At 44.4% G+C, this 22611-nt stretch overlaps 1 protein-coding gene across 1 annotated transcript in view; it reads left to right on the top strand.

Annotated features, from left to right (window-relative positions):
- Positions 1-8828: 8828 nt before the first annotated feature.
- The window catches only part of Lmx1a (LIM homeobox transcription factor 1 alpha), a 140052-nt gene continuing 126269 nt past the window's right edge, over positions 8829-22611 (top strand). The window contains exons 1-3 of the mRNA XM_028760595.1: positions 8829-9001; positions 9479-9576; positions 11717-11903. Coding sequence (XP_028616428.1) covers positions 9501-9576; positions 11717-11903 — 263 coding nt within the window. The 5' untranslated portion in view covers positions 8829-9001; positions 9479-9500. The remainder of the gene's footprint in view (positions 9002-9478; positions 9577-11716; positions 11904-22611) is intronic.

A 22611-nucleotide genomic window follows, 5' to 3' on the forward strand; every position in this document is an offset into this window, starting at 1 on the left:
TACAATCACTGCCTCAGAGGCTCATATGTTGAATGTTTGGTCCCAACGACAGCAGTGTTTGTAGCTGGGACCCCTGATATGTGAGTGAATTAGGAGGGCTCAAACCACACCAGTTAATGACTATTCTATTAAGTCCAGTGCATCCATCAGGAGTAGGGCACAGTTAGAGGAAGTAGGTCATAGGGTGTGACATTGAAGAGTGTGCTTTGGCTGTGGCCTTTCTTCTCTCTCTTTCTGCTTCCTGGCGACCATGAGGTGAGTGTTGCTGATGCTTTGCTGCACTACAATGTCCTGAGACAATAAAGCCAATGACCACGGACTGACCCCTCTACAACCATGAGACAAAGTAAGCCTTTCCTTCCTTTGGCTCTTCTTTGAAAACTAGATATTTCTTCTAACATTGAAAACTGACAAATTCCCTTCTAAGAGCAAAGTACTAAGCTGAGGCATACCTGCCTGAAATTACAGGGTGTTTGATGTTTGAAACACTGGTTGTCTCCTTGCACAGATGATGGCAGATTTTCACACTTTAGTTTTAATACCAAGTATATGGTAACAGCAGCTGTGGATGATGTCATGGTAGGAGTGTGCAATGGGCATGTGCAGCAAAGGATGCTATGAGTGAAATGTTGACACAAAATTAAGCAGTGTTAGTGTGTGTGTTTTAGTACCCTTGGAAAGAACCAGGAGACCCTGGGTACGTCGTTGCCTGGTCTGGGTGCTCCAGTTTAGGAGAGGTATGGGAAAAACTGAACCAAGTTCAGAAGCAAATGAATGATGGCTAGGGTGGCTCTTTCATCAGCTGAAGATTCTGGAAGTAGGGTTTCACTTCCTGAATGGGTAGCTGAGATCAATCAATGGCCCAGAAGAGGGCATCTCCACCAGAATAAATTTTGCCAACCAAATGTTTGGATTGGATGAATTTGAAGATTACTTCCAACTCAAAAAAGCTGTATACTGGGGTCCTACTTGAAGCCTACTTACTTCACTTCCAGAAATTCTCTAAAGAAAATAGTTTGGAGAATTTCTCAGAAGAGAGAGACTATGGCTCATTTTCTGTGAAGGACTTCTGGGAAATGGCTCCATGGCACCTTCTCTCATTAAACAGGCAAAACAGCAGCCTGTTAGTTCTGTAGCATGAGGGCTATGCATGTTCCTTAACTCACTGGGAGAGGCCAAATGAGTCACAGAAGAGATAACAACAAGCAAAGTTCCCCCCACCACACACACACACACCTTAAAGACAGGGTTCCATTATGTAACCCTGGCTGGCCTGGAACATGCAAACCTCCTGTACCACCTTCCCAGGTGCAGTGAACACAGATGTACAAATGCCATATTTGGATGATGCTCTGTATCTTTATTGATGGACACATCACTTAGGCACATCAACTAAGCCTATACCTCAACAACAACTTCACAATACACTCTAATCTACTCCTTGGACCAAAGCTGACCAATTTCAGAGGCTACTAGATAACTACTGGCCCAGCCCCAGTGGCAAGGCTAGGAGTACAACTGAGCCCTCCCCCAACCTATCGCCCTGTTCACTGTGATAGTTTCATAAAGTCACTGCCTTGTAAGGGACCTCACTCAAGGCTGCCCTATCTCCATCAAGTGCCATGTGCCACGGTTGCTCCATGGTGTCTCTCTGGTTTCCTTGGAACCTGTCTTGCCCAGCCTTTCCCTTGGTGGTCATTTCACATGATCATAACCCCTGCCTTCTCAACTCCTTTACTCTCATTTCCAAAGTTTGAAACTAAAAAATTGGTTCAGAAGACAGAAGGTGGGTTTTTTTGTTTGTTTTTGTTGTTGTTGTTTTGTTTTTGTTTCTTTTGTCTCTAAGAAACACACCTCATCATCAAAGACAGATACGGTCTTAGACTGAAAGGAAGCAAGAAAGTCCTCAAGCAGATGGAGGTAGGAAACAAGCAGGTAAAGCTATACTAATAGCAGACAAACTAGATTTAAAACTAAAACTAGCTATAAGAGATAAAGAAGACAGATTATCAAAGGGAACAATCTAAGAAAATACAACATATGCACAAAACACAGGCACTACTGAGTGAAAGGCCACATATTAACTCTAACATTGTAATAGTGGGAGATTTCAATACCCTACTGTCTCCAATAGAGAAGTCTTCCAGGGAAAAAGCAAACAGAGAAACACTGGGTTAAGTATTCAATGGCCACAACAGCCAGCCATCTATAGAACATTCCACCCAGATACTGAAGAGTTCACATTCTTCTCAGCATCTCTCTTAACTTTCTCAAAGTAGACCATGTGTTGGCAAGAGACAAAACAAGCTCCAACAAGTATAGAAAATGTGAAACAACATTTTACATTCTATCTGACAAAAATGCTAGATACCAACAAGAGAAAACTACAGAGGGCACATAAACTAACAGAGATTTTAAAACACTATTAAACAATGAATGGCTCAATGAGAAAATAAGAAAACTTTAAAACCCTTAGAGCAGAATGAAAATGAGAACATGACACATCAAAATCCGTGGGATATGATGGGGGTGGTTCTACAAGGAAAGGTTATAGCCCCAAATACCAAGGCAAACAAACCAAAACAACATCAACAACACAACCAAGAGTATAAACAAATAGCTTAATGATTTACCTTAAGGCCTTGGAAACACAAACCCCCAAACAAGTAGATGGGGAGAAGGAATTAAGAACAGGGCAGAAATAAGTGAATTATAAACAAACAGAACAATACAAAGAATCAATGAAATGAAGAGTCGGTTCTTTGAGAAAATGAACGAGATTGACAAATCCTGGGACTGGAGAGATGATTCAGCAGTTAAGATCACTGGCTGTTCTTCCAGAGGACTTGGGTTCAATTCCCAACACCTATATAGCAGCTCACAGTGGTCTAAGAATCCAGTTCCAGGGGGATCTGGCACCCTCTTCTGGTGTCCATGGGCAATAGAAATGTTCATGGTGCACAAATAGGAGTACAGGCAAAGTATTTGCACACATAAAATAAAATTTTTAAGAAATTGAAAGTCAAAAAAATCCTTAGCTAAATTAATTAAAAGAAATAGAGTCACAATAGAGAGAATAGCAAATTAATTTGAGGCAAAAGAAATAGACATGATAACAGATAATAAATAAAATCCAGAAAATTATAAGGACATACTTTAAATCTATATTCTTCTAAGTTAGAAAATCTAAAAGAAATGGAAAATTTCTAGATACATATGACCTTCCAAAATTAAAAAAAAACTAAATAAACAATTCAGACAATCTACAACCAGCAACTAGATTGAAACAGTAATAAAATGTCTCCCAACTTAAAAAAATCAGCACCAGATGAACTCACTTCAAAATTCTTTGAGACTTTCAAAGGAGAACCAAAATCAATACTACACAAACTATTGCATAAAATAAAGAGAGAATGCTTTAAAAGCCTTTATGAAAGACTTTTTATCCTTATGTCTAAATCAGATTAGGACAAAGCAACAAGAATTATCTACAAACTTATCTCCTTAATGAACATAGAAGCAAAATCCTCAGTAAAATACTAGCGAGACAAATTCAAGATCACATCAGAAAGATCCATTCATCATCACCAAGTTGGCTTCATTCCAGAGATTCAGGGATGGTTCAACAAGCATAAATCAATAAATGTAATAGATTACGTAAAGAGACCCAGAGACAGAAATCACATGAATATCTCAAAAGATGCAGAAAAGGCTTTCAAGAAAATCCAGCATCCTTTTGTGATTAAAGTCAGGGAGAGGTTAGGAATAAAGGAAGAATACCTCAAGAGAATAAAAGATATATATGACAAACCTATAGCAATGTCATAACAAATGTAGAAAAACTCAAAGCATTCCCACCAAGATCAGGAAAAAGACAAAGTGCTCACCCTCTGTCCTATTCAATAGAGTGACTGAAGTCTTAGGCAAAGCTAAAGAAAAAGAATTCAAAGTATTTTTATTTGCAGATGACATGATTCTATACATAAAAGACCCATAAGACTTCACTGGAAAACTCTTAGAGCTGATAAACACTTTCATCAGTGAATGACACAGAATACAAAACTAATACACAAAATTGGTAGCCTTTCTATACATTGGTGACAAACATGTCAAAAAGGAAATCAGGGAATCAATCCAATTCATAATAGTCACATGCAAAAACATTAAAATACTTAGGATTATACCTAAGTAACGAAACAAAAGACCTGCATAATGAAAACCTTAAGACGTTGAGAAAGCTGTTGCTATCTAAATGATTAAGTCCCTACCTATAGATCTGCCCTAACAAAAGCAATCAATAGATTTCATATAATCTCAATGAAAATTCCAAGAGCATTCCTCACAGATATGGAGAAAGCCTAAAATTTATATGGAACCACAAAATACCAAGGATAGCCCAAACAGCCCTGAATAAAAAGATTATTGCAGAATGTATTATTATACCTGAGCTCAAGTTATATGACAGAGCCACAGTAATACAAACAGTGTGGTACTGGCATAAAGCCAGACTAGAAGACCCAGATAAAAGTTCATACAACCATGGCTATTTGATTTTTGACAAAGATGTCACATTCAAATATATATTATTGGAGAGAGGACAGCATCTTCAACAAAGGGTGCTGAGAAAACTGGATATCTAATTGCAGAAAAATGAAACTGGATCTCACCTTCATAACTCAACTCAAAACTGCTTGTGGACCTCATCACAAGGCCTGGTAATCTGAAAGTGCTGGATGAAGGAGGAGGGAGTCCATTTCAACATCAACAAAGGTGGAGACTTTCCAGGTAGGACTCCAACAGCATAGGGAGCAAATGGAACCGCTGACAAATAGCGTTTTATAAAATTAAAGAGCCTCTGTACAGTAAAAGAAACTATCAGTCTAGTGAAAGAGAAGTCCAGGATGGGAGAAAAAAGTTTACACCTATAAATCAGTCAGGGGATTAGTATCTAGAATGCACAAAGAACTAAAAAAACAAATACAAAAAGCCCCAACCCAACCCAACCCAACCTAACCCAAAATCCCAAACATCAAGGAAGCAATCCATTTTTTAAAAAATGAGCTACAGAAACTAGAAAGACAGATTAGTAGTTAAGAGTACTTACTAGTCTTCTATATCTGAGTTTAGTTCCCAGTACCCACACCAGGAAGCTACAAACACCTGTAACTCCAGCTCCAAGGGCTCTGACCCTTCTTCTGCCCTCAAGATAGACAGACAGACACAGACACAGACACACAGACACACACACAGACACACACACACACACACACGTAAACTTAAAAAAATCTTTAAGGAAATATGTTTGTAGAACTATATAGAATATTTAAAAGAAGTATAAACATCTAGGAAACACTTAAAAAGTGTGCGACAGAGCTAGCCATTAAAGAAATGCAGGTCAAAACCTTTTAAATAAATTCCGCTTCACCCTAGCCAGGTAGTTATCATCAAGACCACCGATAACAACAAGTGTTACTGACATGCTGTGAGGAAAGGCCTCTAATACATAAAATACTGATCTGCCAGGTCAGATGTGCCCACTGGTGCAGCATGGGTGTTACCAGGGTAACCAACCTCTTTCTGATTGACCTTAAAGCCTGCTCCACAGGAGGATATTCATGCCTGATACTATAAACCTCTCTGATCAAAAGTTCATGGCTGTGGAAGTCATAGGCCCTTGAAGGGAAGTCTCCTCCTTTTTTCTCTTCCTTTTCTTTCGCCTCCTCCTCCTTCTCCCCCTGCCAAACTACCACCTGAATATTTATACTTATAGTCGTATAGATCTATGCTGCTCTCAGCCTTGGTTAGAGAAGGTTCACAGTGGGTAGCAACAAATGTAGAGACTTATAACTAGCTCAAGTGCTAAGAACAAATGACTGCATTACTGTGTATGCTCAGCCCTGTGTGGGACATCTGTGTCAGCCCCCAGTCATCAAGCCTCAGCGAATAGGGAGTACCATGGAAGAAGATGTGGAAAGAATTTCAGAGCTGGCAGAAGGGAGGAATCCTGTGATTAGCTGTCTCCTGGGTATGACATGGCCCTTGCTCTCACGGACTCGCAGAAGCTATGTTACATGCACAAGATCGACACAAGATCAGTCCAGTCAAAATTCCAGTGTGAGAAACTACTAGCAGACTTGGAAAGGGAGAAAGATTTTCCTCTGGGAGTGTGGCCACTGATGGATTTCCCATGCTGCCGTGGATGGTCCTACAGTCATGCACAGAGGGCAGCATTAGTTAAACTCAGCGGGTTGCATCGAAAACCAAAAAGAAAAGGACACAAGAAGATGTGTTGGGGAGAGAGGTCTGGGAAGGGAGGATGGACATGATAAAACTATATTGCCTATGTATAGAAAGGGAAAATGCCATGAAGAACTGAGACTTTTGCTTACTGGCCCTTCGGCTTCAGACTACAACAAGAGGTTCATTCATCCCCCAGCCAAGTAAATGCTATGTTAAGTACACCTATGTGCTTCTGTACTGAGAGTTGTAGAACTTACAATGGGATTGTGAGACACAGTACTTTTACCTGAAGTGCCCAAACCAACTGGGGGAAAGACATTCACACCACAAACTTGGGTGCTTTACAGGAACCAGGCTTTCTTCCTGATGCCAGAACCACTAAAAAGACTCAGATAAAATGCCATCTATTGTCCAGATATTCATCACTGGATATTCCTTACCCACTAGTTAAATATGTTTCATAATCTCAAGAATTTTAGTTAAACAAAAACTCAGCTGAGCACTTAAAGTATTATTTCTTGTGGGTGTATTTGCTGTGCTCTTTTTTTTAAACAAATTTCTATCTTATATTATCTCAAGAATACAAGTAATTTATCCCCCCCCCCCATCCTGTTCTATCTGGATGACAGACAGGACAAAGGTCAGGTGTTTAAAGACATACCAATAGCCACCTGGGTAACAGCAGAGAAATCTCCTGGCTGTATTAAACCCCAAAGATTTGTCTAGGACAATAGATAAAATTATTTGTTCTGCCTACCTCACAGGTTTGTTGTAAAGATCAAGCAAAACCACATATATAGAAGCACCCTAAAAAGTTTAAAGCAGTATTTTAATATAGGGTATTAAGCTCTGCCCTTTCCCCTTGCTCCTCTGAAGTCATATTCTGTGTTTGGCTTGTGCTTGTGGATAGAAAACACTTAGGATGGTGTTGGGCAGGGTGTGTGTGTGTGTGTGTGTCCCTAAGCACAGAAGAGCTTGTTTGATTTAAGTTCAGGAAGAGATCTTTTCCTTATGAAGGCACTAGGGAATCCTTGCTTACGTGGTAAGTACTCTGCTTGGGTTGATCATGCTACAGGGTTGGATTACTGCCATTGGATTCCTCTTAGTGTAGAATTGAGGGTGCCCTAGAGAATCTTATGGAATCGGACCTCCCAAAGGTGTTCAGGAGAGCAGGCTAGAATTTCACGCGGACAGGTGTCCCATTTCCTTAGGGTAACCCGAACATTGAGACTCTTATTGTCTCCACCTTAAATTGTAAAGATTAGATGAGTTGGCTACGGAACAAAGATTGGCACGAAATTAATGATCGATAAATGTTAGCCAACGCAATGATGTGTTTATTGAGTCATTTGGCCCCAGGCTTTTCTTGGAATAGAGGAGCAAGACCCTGTTCCTGCCTCTAGAGAGGCTGGAGGGCTGTCGCTGCAGTCGAACGTTATGAATCATAGGGAATTAAAAACTGCCCCCAGGAACTTCTTTTCTAAGAAAAGTCCCCTTGGCTGACTTCTAGTCTAGCGTCCAGCCAGCCGGATGGGATAGAGGGAGCCTGATTCAAGGTTTGGCCATGGGTCCTATTATTGCATTTCCCAGCAGCGAAGTGGTTTCGGTCAGAAACGGTGAGTTGAGTTTTAAGCCAAAACAAATTTGTAAGTTGCAGGAGCCAGTGGGTGAGTGAAAGTCAGAGGAGCTCGGAGCTTCTGGTGCCCGAGTTCACAAAGCCGGGGGGAGGGGGGCTCGAGGCGCTCCCCACGGCCTCCAGGTGAGGACTGCCTGAGGTTAGTCATCACTTACAGCGCAGATCCGAGAGCAACTGGATCCCCATCCCGCCCGCGCGCAGTCTAGGTGGCACGGATCTCTGCCGAGGCTGGGGCGCAGCTCCCCCGGGGCAACCGTTCCACGTGGAGAGAAGGAAAAGTTTGGCGCGTCCGGGAGGTCCGGGCAGCAGACGGGAGCATCAGGCTGCAGCCTCGCGGTGTGGGTCGTGCAGCCAAGCCGGGAAACCGAGCACCGCGGGCCCCACCACGGGACGCGCTCCCAGGCCCCCGCCCTGTGCACCCCACCCCCTTCCCGGCCGCGCACGCAGCCAGCGGCCGCTGTCAGAAACCGCCGGAGCCGCCTCGGAGAAGAAAGCAGGGCGAACTTTGCACCCAGGACCCTGGGCCTCGGGTTTCCCGGCTGATCTTAGAGCAGCTGCCTGGCTTCCCCTTCCCGGCTGTAGAGCGGCGCGTGTTGGCGGGACGTCCGGAGAAGAATCGGCGGCTTGCGGCCACGGCCCGGCCCGACTCCGGCGCGCCGAGGAGCAGAACCGGAGGCCGGCGTTCGCTCCTGCTCTCTCCAGGGCGCGCCGGAGTCCGGGCGGCTGCTCCGGCTGCAGCCTCGGAGACGCCGCCTCCCTCCACCGAAGCTGCCCGGCGCCTCCCGGCCGCTTCGCGCCGCTCCGGACGCTGGGAGCGAGCTCGCCCATCAGGTAAGGAAGGCTGCGGGGTTCCTTAGGCTTCGGCTCGGACGGGCGTGTTTCTGAAAGTTGATTTGAAATGCATCCAAGAGTGAGCCGGGCCAGTCGCGGCTCCTCCCCAAGGCGACTCCTTTGCTCCTGCAGACGTTCCCGGCACTGGCCGACCGGCGGGAGGACCTCCCCGCGCGCCCCGCACGCCTACTCCCGAGCGCCCCCCCTCCCTGAGCAGAGCACAGCGCCAGGAGTACGGAAGCAGGCGGGACAGTCTCCGAGTCCCTTACTCTGCCTCTCTCCAACCCAAGACAGGTGAGGATCAAAAGTGAGTGGAGGTGCCACGGGATATCGGACCTGGTTGATCCTGTATACTTGGTCCTGGCTCTGAGAGCAGGCGCACCCCGACTCCATCACACGCAGTACAACAGTTCTAGTAGAGGGATCCCTAGGGGCCACAGTAGTATAGGATGGGGCGGAGTCGGTCTTGGAATGGGAAACCTGGGGACAGGGGTGGGGGTGGGGGTTAGGAGAACGCAGTTAGGGGGCGGAGGCCTTAGTACATAACGCGTTGACTTCAAGTGAAATCAGAGCCATCCTAGCAGTTCACGGTGGCTCTTCTCTCTCCTCCCACCTTACATTTCCCTTGGCTGGACTCTACCCTCTAGGCTCATTCTTGTCGCCCTGGACACTCCTTCTAACCTTCCCTAGGAGAGTGGCAACTGAGGGTGCTGAGTCCCAGCAGGCACGGAAGCTAGACTCAACGATTTCTCCGATTTCTCCGCTCTACAGGTCTTCCTGGCTCAACCCGAACATGTTGGACGGCTTGAAGATGGAAGAGAACTTTCAAAGTGCAATTGAGACCTCGGCCTCCTTTTCCTCTTTGCTGGGTAAGTGTTCAACGGCATGCGCCCTAGTGCATCCTCCTGCTTCTCCGGACGTCAGCTCTCTGGTACTGGGCTGCTCAACTGGACTAGCACTCTCTCCATGCACACAGAGGGGTTCACACTCTCTATCTTTCCGTGTCCATCAGTCCTTTTGACTCGCCCTACCCAAATACAACCATCAAGGCTTCTCAGGCTTCAGGGGCTCAATATCGAATTCCCCAAAGCCTTGAGGGGCGGGCGAGCATGTTCACAAGGCATTTGAGTGGCAAGTGATTAATAATACCCAGGGCTGGATTTTTAATCATGGAGCTGATCGACGGCTCATAAATGCCACCGATTTCTCAAAAGCCTGTGTCCTACCTAGCACGAGAGGTCCGAGGCCCAGAGCTCACAAGTTCTTCTCTTCCCCCACCAACTACAGCCCGGGTTTTAGTATTGGGCATGGCCTAGAGGCTTTTCCGGGCTGGTAGGCAGCGCTGCGCTGGGATTAGCTTGCCCGGCGGGGACCTTGCCTGGTCTTTAATTAACAGAAGCCGGATCCCAGTTCCGCGAGCTTGGTATCCCTCTACCCCCAACCCAGCCACTGTGAAGGAACAGAGAATAGAGAGATCCAGAAGAGTTACACGCGTGGGTCTTTCAGAGCTCAGGCCAACAATTCTTGTTTTGGCAGTGTCTCTTTAAATATGCGTTTGGAATTTTCAAGTTTCGAGAAAAAATGTTTTTGTTTGTTTTTTCTCTCTTCCTTTTTTTCTTTCTTCCCTCTTCTTTCTGAGAGATTTTTCTTTTATTTAAATCTCTTGCCTCTTTCCTTACCTTTAGAACCAATAGAGTAGGGCTGAAAATTTTTGATTATAGAAACCATATCCAGGAGAGAAATTGCCTACTCCGCCCCAACAGTCCAGAGGAAACGAAATTACAAAACCCATGTCCCCTTCTTTCAACCTCCCTTTCAAAATTGTCAGGATCTTCTCCTCGGAGCAAGGGAGACGCAGGCAGAGCCTGTGTGCGGACTTAGGCACATCGGGTTTGGTTCCCTTAGCCGCACGACCAATGTTTGCCCCAGTTCTAGGATGACGGCCTGGGATGCTGAGACCAAGACAACAGAAACTGACAATTGAGAACGACCACTTTTTCCTCCCTTCTTGCTGGATTCCCACCGCACAAAATGACCTGTCTGGCTTACGAGCTGGCATCTGTTCTCCAAGGCAGAAAGTGAGATTAGTGTAGTGGTATGGAGAAGGATCATCCCTTTGGGACATCACGGACAAGAGTGTTCTTGTGGGACAAGGGCTTCTTTAAACGGTTGTGAAAAGTGTCGACAAAGGCGGCCAAGTATTTCTCCCTTGCGTGTTGTGGGGGGGCGGCGGGGGGAGGAGAAGGCCTTCACTCAAACAACATCCGAAGAGAAAAAGTCAAAAAGGTCAAAGAGAGAAGAGTCTGACTGGGCTATGAGGTTTGTTGCTCCACGCAGCGCTTCTGAGCGCAGGAGATAGAATTCTCTGGCCGGCACCCTTCTCAGGGTCTTTGCGCTCCGCCATTATTTTTCCCATCTTGACCTTTCCTAATTACAAAAAGCCACCTGCAATTTGCACACCAAACAAGACCTAGGAGAGATTCACTAGTTTGAACAGTACTTAGCTCGCTTGGGGAGAGATGCTATTTTTCTGCGCCCGCAGGACAACATTTATGAAGGAACTAGAAAATGCTAATTTTCCCTTTAAAAAATAGAACGCAGTTGCAAGCAAATTATTATCGATCATTTAGAAGTAGTCAAAGGACACAAACACGGTGATTTAGTGATGGATTAATGGCGACTTGAGAGTCCTTAGGAGCACAAATTTATATGTCATCTAATTTAAAGGCTCAGTGAAAGCTCGCAGTGGTACCTGGGTCTAATAATTAAGGCCATTTATTGACCTCAGCCTCCTCCCTCGCTAGAATTTATACCTTGCTACCTAGTTTTTAGTTATTAGTAACGTCATTGCCACTTGGTTTGATTATTCGAAATGTATGATCATCAGGGGAGCTTCTTGAGGGTGCAAGTCCCCGGGGGTAAATCTGTGGGTGTAATCCGATCGAGAGCGGGTTTGGCGGGGGTTAGCCTGCCGGTGTGGCTCACCGGCGACATCTGTTGCTGTTGTAGGCAGAGCGGTGAGTCCCAAGTCTGTCTGCGAGGGCTGTCAGCGGGTCATCTCAGACAGGTTTCTGCTAAGGCTCAACGACAGCTTCTGGCATGAGCAGTGCGTGCAGTGCGCCTCCTGCAAAGAGCCCCTGGAGACCACCTGCTTCTACCGGGACAAGAAGCTCTACTGCAAGTACCACTACGAGAAGTAAGTGCCTGCGTCGCCGGAGCGAGCGCGCCCACTCACCTGCATGGGTGTGAGCTGTGTCCTCCTGCATCCTCTTTGCCTTTCCGCAAGGAGCAAGAGGCACCCGCAGGAAAGGCCAGTAAATCTCGCGCATCCGTGTTCGGTACACACCTCTGGCTGCGGGGAATCTATCCGTTTGCACAACTTGGGGCCCAGGAGAGCCGCAATGCGGGTTTTTGTTTTTTTGTTGCGAACATATTTTCAAATTATTTCAAGTTCCTCAACCCGGATCCATTCATTTCCAGAGATCACTTTGCCGGGGAGCTAGTGACTAGCGACCCCTTTTTCCATTTCATCTTACTCAAGTGTTTGCACCTCTCTGGGGTTTGTGCCCATTAGTAAGGCATATGGATTGGGTGGTTTCTGTCCCCTGGGCACATTTTTCTCTTGGGCTTGATCAAATCAGGTTTGGAAATGTCTTTCCTGACCTTCCCCTTTGCTTTGCGTTTCCAGTAACTCCCTCCTCGAGTTTTCTGCGAAACCTTAAGGTGTCGCGAGCTGAGAGAAGGCCCAGGAGTTACTAAGCTAGAGGGAAACTGATTTAAAGCTCCCTGCGTCTGGCGTCTCCACCCGGTTCTAGACTAGGGAAGGTATCTGACAGGCAGCATGCAGGACTGGGAGGCAGGTAGTGAGGAGAGCGGTTCTTATTGTGGTGTGGTAGGATGCCCTTATTGTCAAAGGACAGGCGGAGCCCTGCGAAGTAAGGAGGGGAAACTGCCTTGCCTTGCAACATAGGGATATTGGATTCGTAGGATTGTGGAGGGCTAGGTAGAAAGAAAAGTGGCTCAGAGCTCGTCTGTTTTTGTGCAGTAAGGCTGCATATGTTGATTGTGTGTGCATGCGTGTGTGCACGAGGGAAATACAGCCCCTTTCACTCCACTATGTGGAGAGAGGCCGAGGAAGATCAGTGTGTGTGTGAAACGGAGCCGCACAGTGAAAGAAGTGCAAAGGAGAGGGTTGGAGATCAAAACAACAACAACAAAAAAACACACAGGGGAAGAAAAAACAGAGGTTTCTTGTTTCTAAATCATCTGGGCTGTCAGGCTTATTAAAAAATGGACCAAGTTAGACGCAGCCGTCGCTGCCACCACCATCATCACCACTACCACCACCACCACCATCATCACCAGGCCATCCCTCTGCTACTCAGTACTCTTGCTTGACATAAAATGCTTGACTTTTACCGCCATGTTGAGAGAACACCTGGCCTTTCTGTTGTCTCAGAAATGCTTTACATATTTTTTTCATAACCTAAAAGACAACAAACAAACAAACAAACAAACAAAACATGCTTTCATTTATGTGAGTTGAACAATATTGAAATCAGCAAAGAAGTGAAACTCTCCCTGATCTTTATGGTAAACAGTTTTGAAAGAAAAAAAATGCTGGTGTCGTCTCTGTGCTGGCTTGGCTGCTTGTAGCCCCAGAGTCTGAGTAAAAACTGTGATTTCTAGGTAATTAAACGGATTTGGTCTATACAACTTCAAGTAGACAAAGCCTGGTGACTGCTCGCTTTTCCCTCCCTCTTCTCTTGCTTTTCATGGACCGGTTTTGGTATTGTGTGAGCCCAATCTTTATCTTTCTGCTTATAGATTAGAGAAAGGTCCACATCCTTCAGGCACAACACTAGCAAATTCAAAAGTATTGGAGCTTAGGGGAGGATTTGGGTTGTGGTTTTTCTATTCTGTTTGTTAAAAAAGAAAATCGCGAATCAAAGAAGGCTCAAGGGTCAACACAGCTGTCTGGCCAGTCAAATCTTCTTTAAGGAAGTCAGGCTGTGTCAAGAGGAGAAGAAACAGTTGCTGTAAAGTACTTAACAGAACAATATCCCTTCCATTTCAGCCCTCCAGGTTTGGCGAGGTTTGGGGCTTATTAGCCGAGAGGGTCAGCTCTCCCCTCACAAAGCTATTTCTGCGAAGAGAAAATTACAGGGATCAACTTGCCAGCTGTTGGTCAGAATCAAAATTTTATAGAGGGTGCGAGCTACATTGTTCAAAGAGGTGTTGGTGAGACACTGAAAGGTTTTTTTTTAAATTTTAATTTAAAAATATTTAGGGACACATGGATATCTAAAGTCGGTTTGCTTGAACTGCTTAGCTCTGAGCACAGTCTCAGAGCAAGCATGCTCAGCCTGTTGGTGGTGGCTGTTTTAGATTCATTTATCCCTCCCTTAAATTCCATCTCTCTTCTGTTCCCCTTCTCAATCCTACTCTCTTCTCAAGAAATCAGGATCTTAATGTCCTTGATACTCTCAAGATACTTTCTGTAAGAGGAAGTGAAGAGGTGATTCTTCTTCTTCTTTTTTTTTAAAGTTAGGCTCAGGAAAAATTCCTTTATTCAACAGGCTTTTATGGAGCTTTTACATGTAAAACCCTGCTTGTGGCAAGGAAAGAATAATTGGAACAAATTCTTGGAGGCTGATGGCAGGAGGTTTCTAGCCTGGCAGGTTTTCCGTCTATTTTACCCAGACCAGCAAGGGTTCTCTGAAGAAATTTCTCCATTTACATAGGACTAGGTATCCACTAGAAGCTATCTGTAATGGCCATGTGTTTATCCTGGAGGGTACAGCTCAACTTGGGCCAATAGTCATGAAACTCACAGAAAGCAAGCGCTTTCCTTCTTATTACTATGGATATCCCCCCCCCCCACCAGACAAAGTGAATGGAGAGGAAAAAGAAGATGTGTGTGAGGTGCTGAGAGAGCCATGGTGATACATAATAGAATACTTGATAGAAAGGGGATTACACAGAACTTTGGTTCCCCAAATCTGTAAAGTTTAAGTGCTGTTTCTACATATTGAAATGAACGAATGCATAACTGATGTTCACTCTCCGGTGACTACTGTGAGCACAGGTTTAGCAGCAGAGATTATCCCATTCATTTCTGCCGTTTGTGTGCATTTCTGGATAATTGGAAATTATAGATTTGTATTAGAATTATTACCTGTGTCTCCCTGGTGTTGGTCAGGCCTTCATTTAAATGGAATGAGACTTGTTGGGGGTGAGGTGAGGTGGAAATAGGAGCAGGAGACTGGGGTGAGTAGGGGTGACAGTAACCAGAATCACTTGTTCTGTGTATGAAATTGTCAAAGAACCACTCTAATACAAGTTGCTTAAAAAGCCAAAATTCCATGGTGTCAATGACTTCTTTTCAGTTCCCCAATGTGAAACGTCAACTCCTTTCTCATGAAAGCAATGGATTGATGGTGGCATCTTGGACAAGATTGTCCATTTGAAACCTCAGGATGTTGTACTAAGTATTGGCTTCATCCGCTATGGCACCCTTAGGAATACTTTACTTTTCAGCTATCCAAAACAAACAAGCATTCAAGGCCAGAGTGTAGAATGGTGATTTATGAACAGCCAGAAATCAAGAACGACTGGGGGTCCCACAAGAACTGGGAGTCCCTTGCTCTTGGTGTCATCGAAGAGAAAACAACTGCTTCTAAGAAAAGACAGCACTGGTGGAGTGGCCGGAGTTGTGCTGGGAGACAGAGCACCTGAGGTAGTGCACCTGAGTTAGCATAGGTGTGGATATTTCAGAAATGGGCTCACTTTGCGTCGACATTCCTGTAAGTTAGCAGACAACCAAAATATTTTCCAGCCTGGAAGACTTCTATTTATGTAACTGTTGTTCCCTATTTCGGTGAGCCTTCTGTGATCCGGCTAGTTCAGAGTTCTCTCTGAGTTGGTTCCAAGCAAGTACTGTAGCCATGCCTCAGCCGGAGACAGAGGCTGGTGGGATCAGGGAAACGTGGCAATTTGACAGATAATTGAGCCTTCTGGACACTATCCCACTTTTAAATCAAATTTATATTGCTTCTTTCATGTGCCTGGTGGCTTGTGGGTCAGGCAGGGCCTTCTCTCCTCACATATGAAGTTTATCATTATCACTCGGATTGTTTTGGACATCCTGGGAGCAGTGTGGGGTAGGGTTGCTGTCGTCAGAATCGTTCCCACAGTGTGCTAACTCCCCACACGTCAGCGGATCACAGCTTGGGGAAGCCTTTCCTCCGAAGGCCTGCTCATGTTTTCTTCTCTGCCTTTTGGAGTAGATCAGTTGTCTGTCCAGAGAAAGGGACAGACATGGAGGAAAGTAGATGTCACCCCACTCACAGTGTTCTTTGTCTCTTTCTTTTGGCCTGAGGCTTGTTGGTCCCAGGTGAGAAAGACTTAGGGCTTGCTCTGTGTCAGGATTGGTAATAAAATTATTCTGCATTCTCTCAAAGTGGTGCAGGAGGTGTCTGTGGAAGAGTTAGCTTGGGTGGTATTTATTATTATTATTATTATTATTATTATTATTATTACTGTGTCATTACTTGGAGATCAAAATTGGGCATGCAGTTCTTCATAAAAGGAACCCACAGATGAAATTACAGAGGTCATTGTTACTTTACTTTTGCTTGGCCTGGCTCCTGGCACAATAACATATTATGGAAAATAAAACTCAAGCACAGCTAGGTAATAATTTTTGTCTGCATTCAATTGTAGGGGTTTAGCTCACAATGAGCATAGTCCTTGATCATGGCTGTATTTATGCAACATTCTCTCTCTCTTTCCTCTCTCTCCTTCTCCCCGTTCCCCCCTCTCTCTGTTTCAATTTTAGAGGGTGAAAAATATTTCTTGTTTAGAGTTGTTCTCTTTTTATATATGTATTCATGGATAAGACTTGCTTGGAATCTAAGACTTAAAAATTGAAATTAGATAGTTGGTTTATGCATTTATAGTGTTCTGGGAGTTAGGGCTGAGTATGGCTATGAGGCTCTTTGATTCTTACTTAAGTGGGATGCATTATGAAAAGTGATTTATCCAGACGGGTTTTACATAGTGTAGAGTTCTGAGACCTTTGTCTTCCACATGGAAATAACACTCCACACCTGGAATTCAGTGAAAGAGCTTCTCCTATAGCTAATTATTTGTCTTGTATTTTATTTATCATGTCTGCATCAACAAAGACTTATTCATATCAGGGAGGGCTATCTACAGTTCCTTTTTTAATCTTATGAAGGTTTTTGAACATGATGATCGGATGCTTTCTTTACTAAGAACAACTCTATTTATTTAATCACATACCCCCTCCCCCCCAAATTAAATTTCTTGGGCTATAGTATTTAAAAGTAAGAAAATAAAGACCTTAAAATTCTTTATTGTATGAACAAAGAATTTGATAACTTCTTTGAATAAATGCATCTTACAAAATGTGATCATTATATGTTACCAAAGTCAGAACAACCAATATTGAATCACGTGAACTGGATTATTAAGTACAGTTCTATAATCCTGAAAGATAAAATTTGGGAGATATAAAAACAGACACATCTGTCTAGTTTTAAAAGATTTTTTTTTTTTGTAATATTGATCCTATGAAATTTTAGCTCTGTTTTACTATTTTTTTAATCAGAAAATAGATCTCTTTGGCTTATGGTTTTTGTTTTTTCTTTTAAAATGGTCTTCTTGTCTTCAGTGTGGTACTTTTTCATAAGTCACTCAGAGTGAGATAAAGAGGGCCTTGAGCCATGTTGGGTAGAGAGCCCTGAGGAGAGATTTCCCAGCGGGAGCTCTGCTCTCATCCCAGCCTGGCTTAGAATGCTTCTTGGGAGCATACCACTTGTTCTTCAGAGAGTCCCTTGGGGCCCTTAGGACAGTGCTGTTGCCTATGGTGGCTTTCTCTACTTAGTCAGGGGAAGGTGGTGACTGTCAGGACATCACACAGCCACTCCGCATGCCTTTTTGAATGGCCTGTTGTCAAGGATAGAGAGAATATCTCTTCTGGTGCTCTTGAGCACTTACATTTCCTCCTTAGTCCCTTCGACTACCAGGACACGGAACATTTAGTCCTCAATTAGAATTACTCCTGTTATCCAGCCGACGTTGCCTGAGGCTTTGTGTCTCTTTGTCATCTCTTAAATGAAACCTACCCTACAGTCTTGCAGACATCTTCCAAATGTCAACTTGTTATTTTAGTAAACCCCAACGATCTGCCCCTATATTTTTAACTAAGATGAGATGAAGAAGATCACTATGGCCCTGGTATTAATTAGTAGGAGGATTAACGCTGTGTGGGCTAAGATGGTGGTGTAAACACTGTAACCTTGCTACATGTTTGCTTTCACACTACTGAAAATAAATAAAATGAGTCTTAGGGCAGGGATTAAGTTTCTCTTGGCTCTAGACAGCAGATGCAATTGGAACGCAGCAGAAACACTGAAGTATTAGGGGAGATATTATGTAAGGAATAAAACAAAACCCACATCCGTTCCATACCCAGTGGGTAGCCTTTCCTCTGTCACAATAGTCCCATCTGTGCAGTTAAAAAGCAATTTAAAAATTACACCCCTGTGCTATTTTTCTTGGTGGTGAACAGGACAACCGAGTCCTCGGCAGAGCACTTGGCTGCCATGTGCAGAGCAGACAGAACTTAATGAAACCTCGCAAGGTCTCCACCATTGCGCCACAATGATCTAACAACTGAAAATACAAAGTAGACCGTGCTTTTCCTAGTCCCGTAACTGGAGTCACATGGAAGAGTCTGGTCTCTTCCAGTTTTTCAGAACTCCAGTTCGGGGATCCTATTTTTGGATAACAGCAACTACGTCTGGCTTTGCCGACTCTTTGGGCCCTCAGCGTCCCTCCACACCATCATACTTGTGGTCTGTCATTAGTCTTGTATAACGGATGAGCTCTGGGAGATATCTGGCCACTATGGATTGGACTGTGCTTTCTGACTCGTCCAATAAATCCTAGCCATATAAAAATACTGTAATCTTCCGGTCTTGCTGGGAATGGGCCACATGCTATATCTCGAGACTCACATCTGCTTCCGTTCCACCTTCTACTCCTCTATGCCCTGTAGAACTTTAGTAATGTGGATTTGGAAGCATTAAATAGTGTTTAAACCCCACCACCAACTGCCTCATCTCCTTTCACCCACGCTATCCCATGGATCCTCTATTTTCTCACCTAGGAGAACCCAATTAGCCTCATATTTCTCTCTGTCTGTCTCTGTCTCCCTCTGTGGGTATGGTATATGGGTGTACGTGCACATGGGGTGTGGTATATGCATGTATTTGTGTGTGTGTGCACATGTCTGTGCAGAGGCCAGAGATGCACAAGTGACTTGAATGATCTTTAATTTTTAATTTTTGAGACATTTTTAATTTTTCAGACTTGCTGAACTGGGAACTTGCTGGTTTGCTAGACTAAATGGCCAGTGAGTTCCACGGATGCATCTGTCTCTTCCTTTCCAACACCGGGGTGATAGATCTGGGCAGCTGCGCCCTGGCTTTCATGTGTTTTCAGGGGAATCTGAACTCAGGTTCTCATGATTGCTTGGCAAGTCCTCTCCCCACAGAACGGTCTCTCCAACCTCCTACTTAGCTTTTTATTGTGCGCAATTGTCCTACCACAGAGCAATCACGTTATTGAGTCGTCCTCAGCTTGATATCTTGGCAATGGGCCTTCATCTCAGGTCCGTGTAGATCCATGTCATGACTTTTTGGGTGATCCCTCGGGAACCTGTGTTCTGCATATCGATGAGTCAGAGATGTGCCTGGATCTGTGCTGTCACCAGTAAAATGGAAGAATTTGTCACTTGTCAGGAAGACTGGCCAGCATTATGGTAGGGCATTTGTGACACGCTCATGTGCAACGCTGCTTTTTTCTCTGGGTACCTCTCTCTCCTTGGGGTGCTGAGGCTTGATCTTGGTGCTGTGCGTGTGAGACCAGCACTTGAGGCCCTTCTGTACTTCTCCCTCACGGAGGGTGTTCTCTATAGCTACGCAGCCCCAGTTTGAAAGCAGCGTGAGAAGCTCTTTGGAGCAATTCTTTCTCCTCACTCCCTCCTGGCCTTTCAGTTAGAGACGGCCATTCCAGGACTCAAAATCCTGGCTATCAAGCCTTAGGAGCCTTTAAAAGGATTTTTCCAAACAAAACAAAACAAAACACCCCCTTCTGAACTCAAGATTAGCCACTTAAGCTCATTAAAGTTCCTTTAAATACTAAAATGTTGGGCTCCTGGGGGCTGTACCCCCAAACCATATTTTCATTCTTAACATTGTTGTCATTCACTGAGCAGCAGATTAAGGCCAACTCCCCCTGGGCACAGGAACGTCCCCCTCTCTCAGCAGGAGGGTCCCAATATGTCTTTGTTTGAGCTCCAGGATAGCCTGAGCCAGGGGTCACTGATGCTGGCAAAGCTCAAGGGTTTCATCCTTAGAGTAGAGGAGTTTATGTCTCTCCCCAGAAAGGGGCCCAGAGGGGAAAAAGTAACTGGGTAGCCAGGGAGGCAGGGAAGCTTGTGCAGTCAGTGTTCAGAAGCTGCAAGTCCTGGGGAGCTATACTAGTCTCTGGGCATAACTAAGAACAGGAGGGCCCCTGGCAGCCTGTATTTAAGAGCCGTCCTTATTCTTAATTATCAGGATGGTGAAAGGTGCTGTACCTGGGACCAAGCATCAGCACTAGAGAGTCCTGTACACAACCCAGGCATTTCTGACTCATCACGACCCAGATGTGGGTTTTTATGGACCCACCTGCCTCATCTGCTACCCAGAGCATCTCTTCAGCAGCATCTTTCTCCAGTAGGTCCTCCCAGCTCCCCTGCCCTTGAGCTGGCTCTGGGGGAGCTAGTTTTCTGATTGTGACAGTGGAACAAATCCCATTTTACATAACCATCTAGAATTTCCTCCCACGCTGCCCTCTTTCCTTCTTTCTCCTCTTGGCTCTCTTCTCAGTGTGGCAGGGATTCCCTTTATGTTTCTGCCCTCTTAGTGAGAGCCACTATCCTCACAGGGATCTGAGTTGTTAGTTGTTAGTTGTTAGTGCCGGGGGCAGGGGAGGGGTGGGCTTAAAAACTCAGAAAGGAAGAACATCTCAGAAAATCCTATCTTGTCCTCCTGGCTTGGGTTTTGCTGGGTTCCCACACCTCATCTTCCCCCAGGACTCTGCTCATTCTAAGTGCCTGGATTCAGCTACAATACTGTCCTTTAAGGAAACATTTTGCTTGGCTTCTGTTCTAAACCCATTTTGAGACTTTGCACATTTTCAATTACCCCATGTACAGGCTAGAGACTCCCTTACTAACTGTCAAATCACAAAAGGTATTATAATATCATTCACACTGGGTTGTAACTGGACTACTCAGCTGAAGGTACTTTTTATTGGGAATGGTGTCGAGTCAATAGAAAGAACATTCTATGCTGGAATTGTGGACTCTACGATGGATCCGTAACAGAGAAAATAATTTTGCACAACATAGTGCTTCACAAGAGGCCTCCACATCTGTCTGTACACCATGCTGGCTGTACTTACACACACACTCATGTTTTGTGGATTTTATTTTGTATGAGCTTAATTACTTGTCCAGTCATTCCATTTCAATAGTCTGTATCCATAGGTGAGAGCAGTAGACAGGTGGGTGTGAATGGTTTGGACATATCATAACCCTTTCCAGAACTTGGAAAGTAATTTTAATTTCCTTCAATAATGTTTTGTTGTTAAGAGATGTTTTGGATACAAGTGACTCATCTGTCTGAAAGCATAATGTACCAGCAGCAGAGACGATGGATAAATACTGCTTACTGACTGTTTCACCTGGATTTCTAACTCCCTTTCTTTCCCTCCCTCCCTTCTTCCCTCCATCCTTCTCTATCTTTCTTTCTTTTTTAAAAAATTATTTATTTATTTTTATGTGTACTGGTGTTTTGTGTCCCATGTGTATCACTTTTGTGCAGTACCCACAGAAACCAGAAGAAGGCACCATGTTCTCTAGAACCAGAGTTACAAATGGCTGTTAAACAGCCATGTGGGTGCTTGGAATGGACTTTAGGTCCTATGGAAGAACAGCCAGTTCAGTTAACTGTTGAGCTATTGCTCCAATCCCTCAGCTAACTTTCTTATACTGGCCAGGCCCACTTGCTTAGGGATCAGCACCACTCATTGTGGGCTGAGCTCTCTCATATCAATAAGCAGTCAAGAAAATGTTCCATAGTCATGCCTACAAACCAATCTGATAAAGGCAATTACTCGGTTGGGATTTCCTCTTCACAGTTTGTGTAGTTTGTGTTAAGTTAATAAAAGCTAAACAGGCCAGGCAGTGGTAGTGCACACCTTTAATCACATCACTTGGGAGGCAGAGGCAGGCAGATTTCTGAGTTCGAGGCCAGCCTGGTCTACAGAGTGAGTTCCAGGACAGCCCAGGACTACACAGAGAAACCCTGTCTCTAAAAAAACAAAAAAACCCAACAACAACAACAACAACAACAACAACAAAACCAGCTAAACAGCATAGGGTTATTATAAGAATTCAAACATCAACTCAAAAGGCCATAGATAAACCATAGAATCTGTATAGGACTATGTATCATGATTGCTGGTTTTTATATGAACAAAAGCCCAAATATACTTTGGAGCTGTATATATACCCAACCTTGTGTGGTTGTTAGGAGCAGAGTCTCAGGAGCCAGTGTGTCTCGATCACATCCTTACTGTTTTCCTGGCAAGGGGTTTACTTGTTCTGTGTCTATTTCTTCTTTCTAAAATGTGGTGATAACAAACCCTGCCTCCTTGCATCATTTTGCTTTAATATTCCCAAAGCATGTAGATCGATGCTTGGCTCATAGAACATGCCATAAAGAATCATAGTGGTTAAAATTTATCCTCTTTAAAATTTCAGT

This window comes from Grammomys surdaster, unplaced genomic scaffold, assembly GCF_004785775.1.
Source record: "Grammomys surdaster isolate TR1022 unplaced genomic scaffold, NIH_TR_1.0 130, whole genome shotgun sequence".
In the NCBI taxonomy this organism is placed as follows: Eukaryota; Metazoa; Chordata; class Mammalia; order Rodentia; family Muridae; genus Grammomys; species Grammomys surdaster.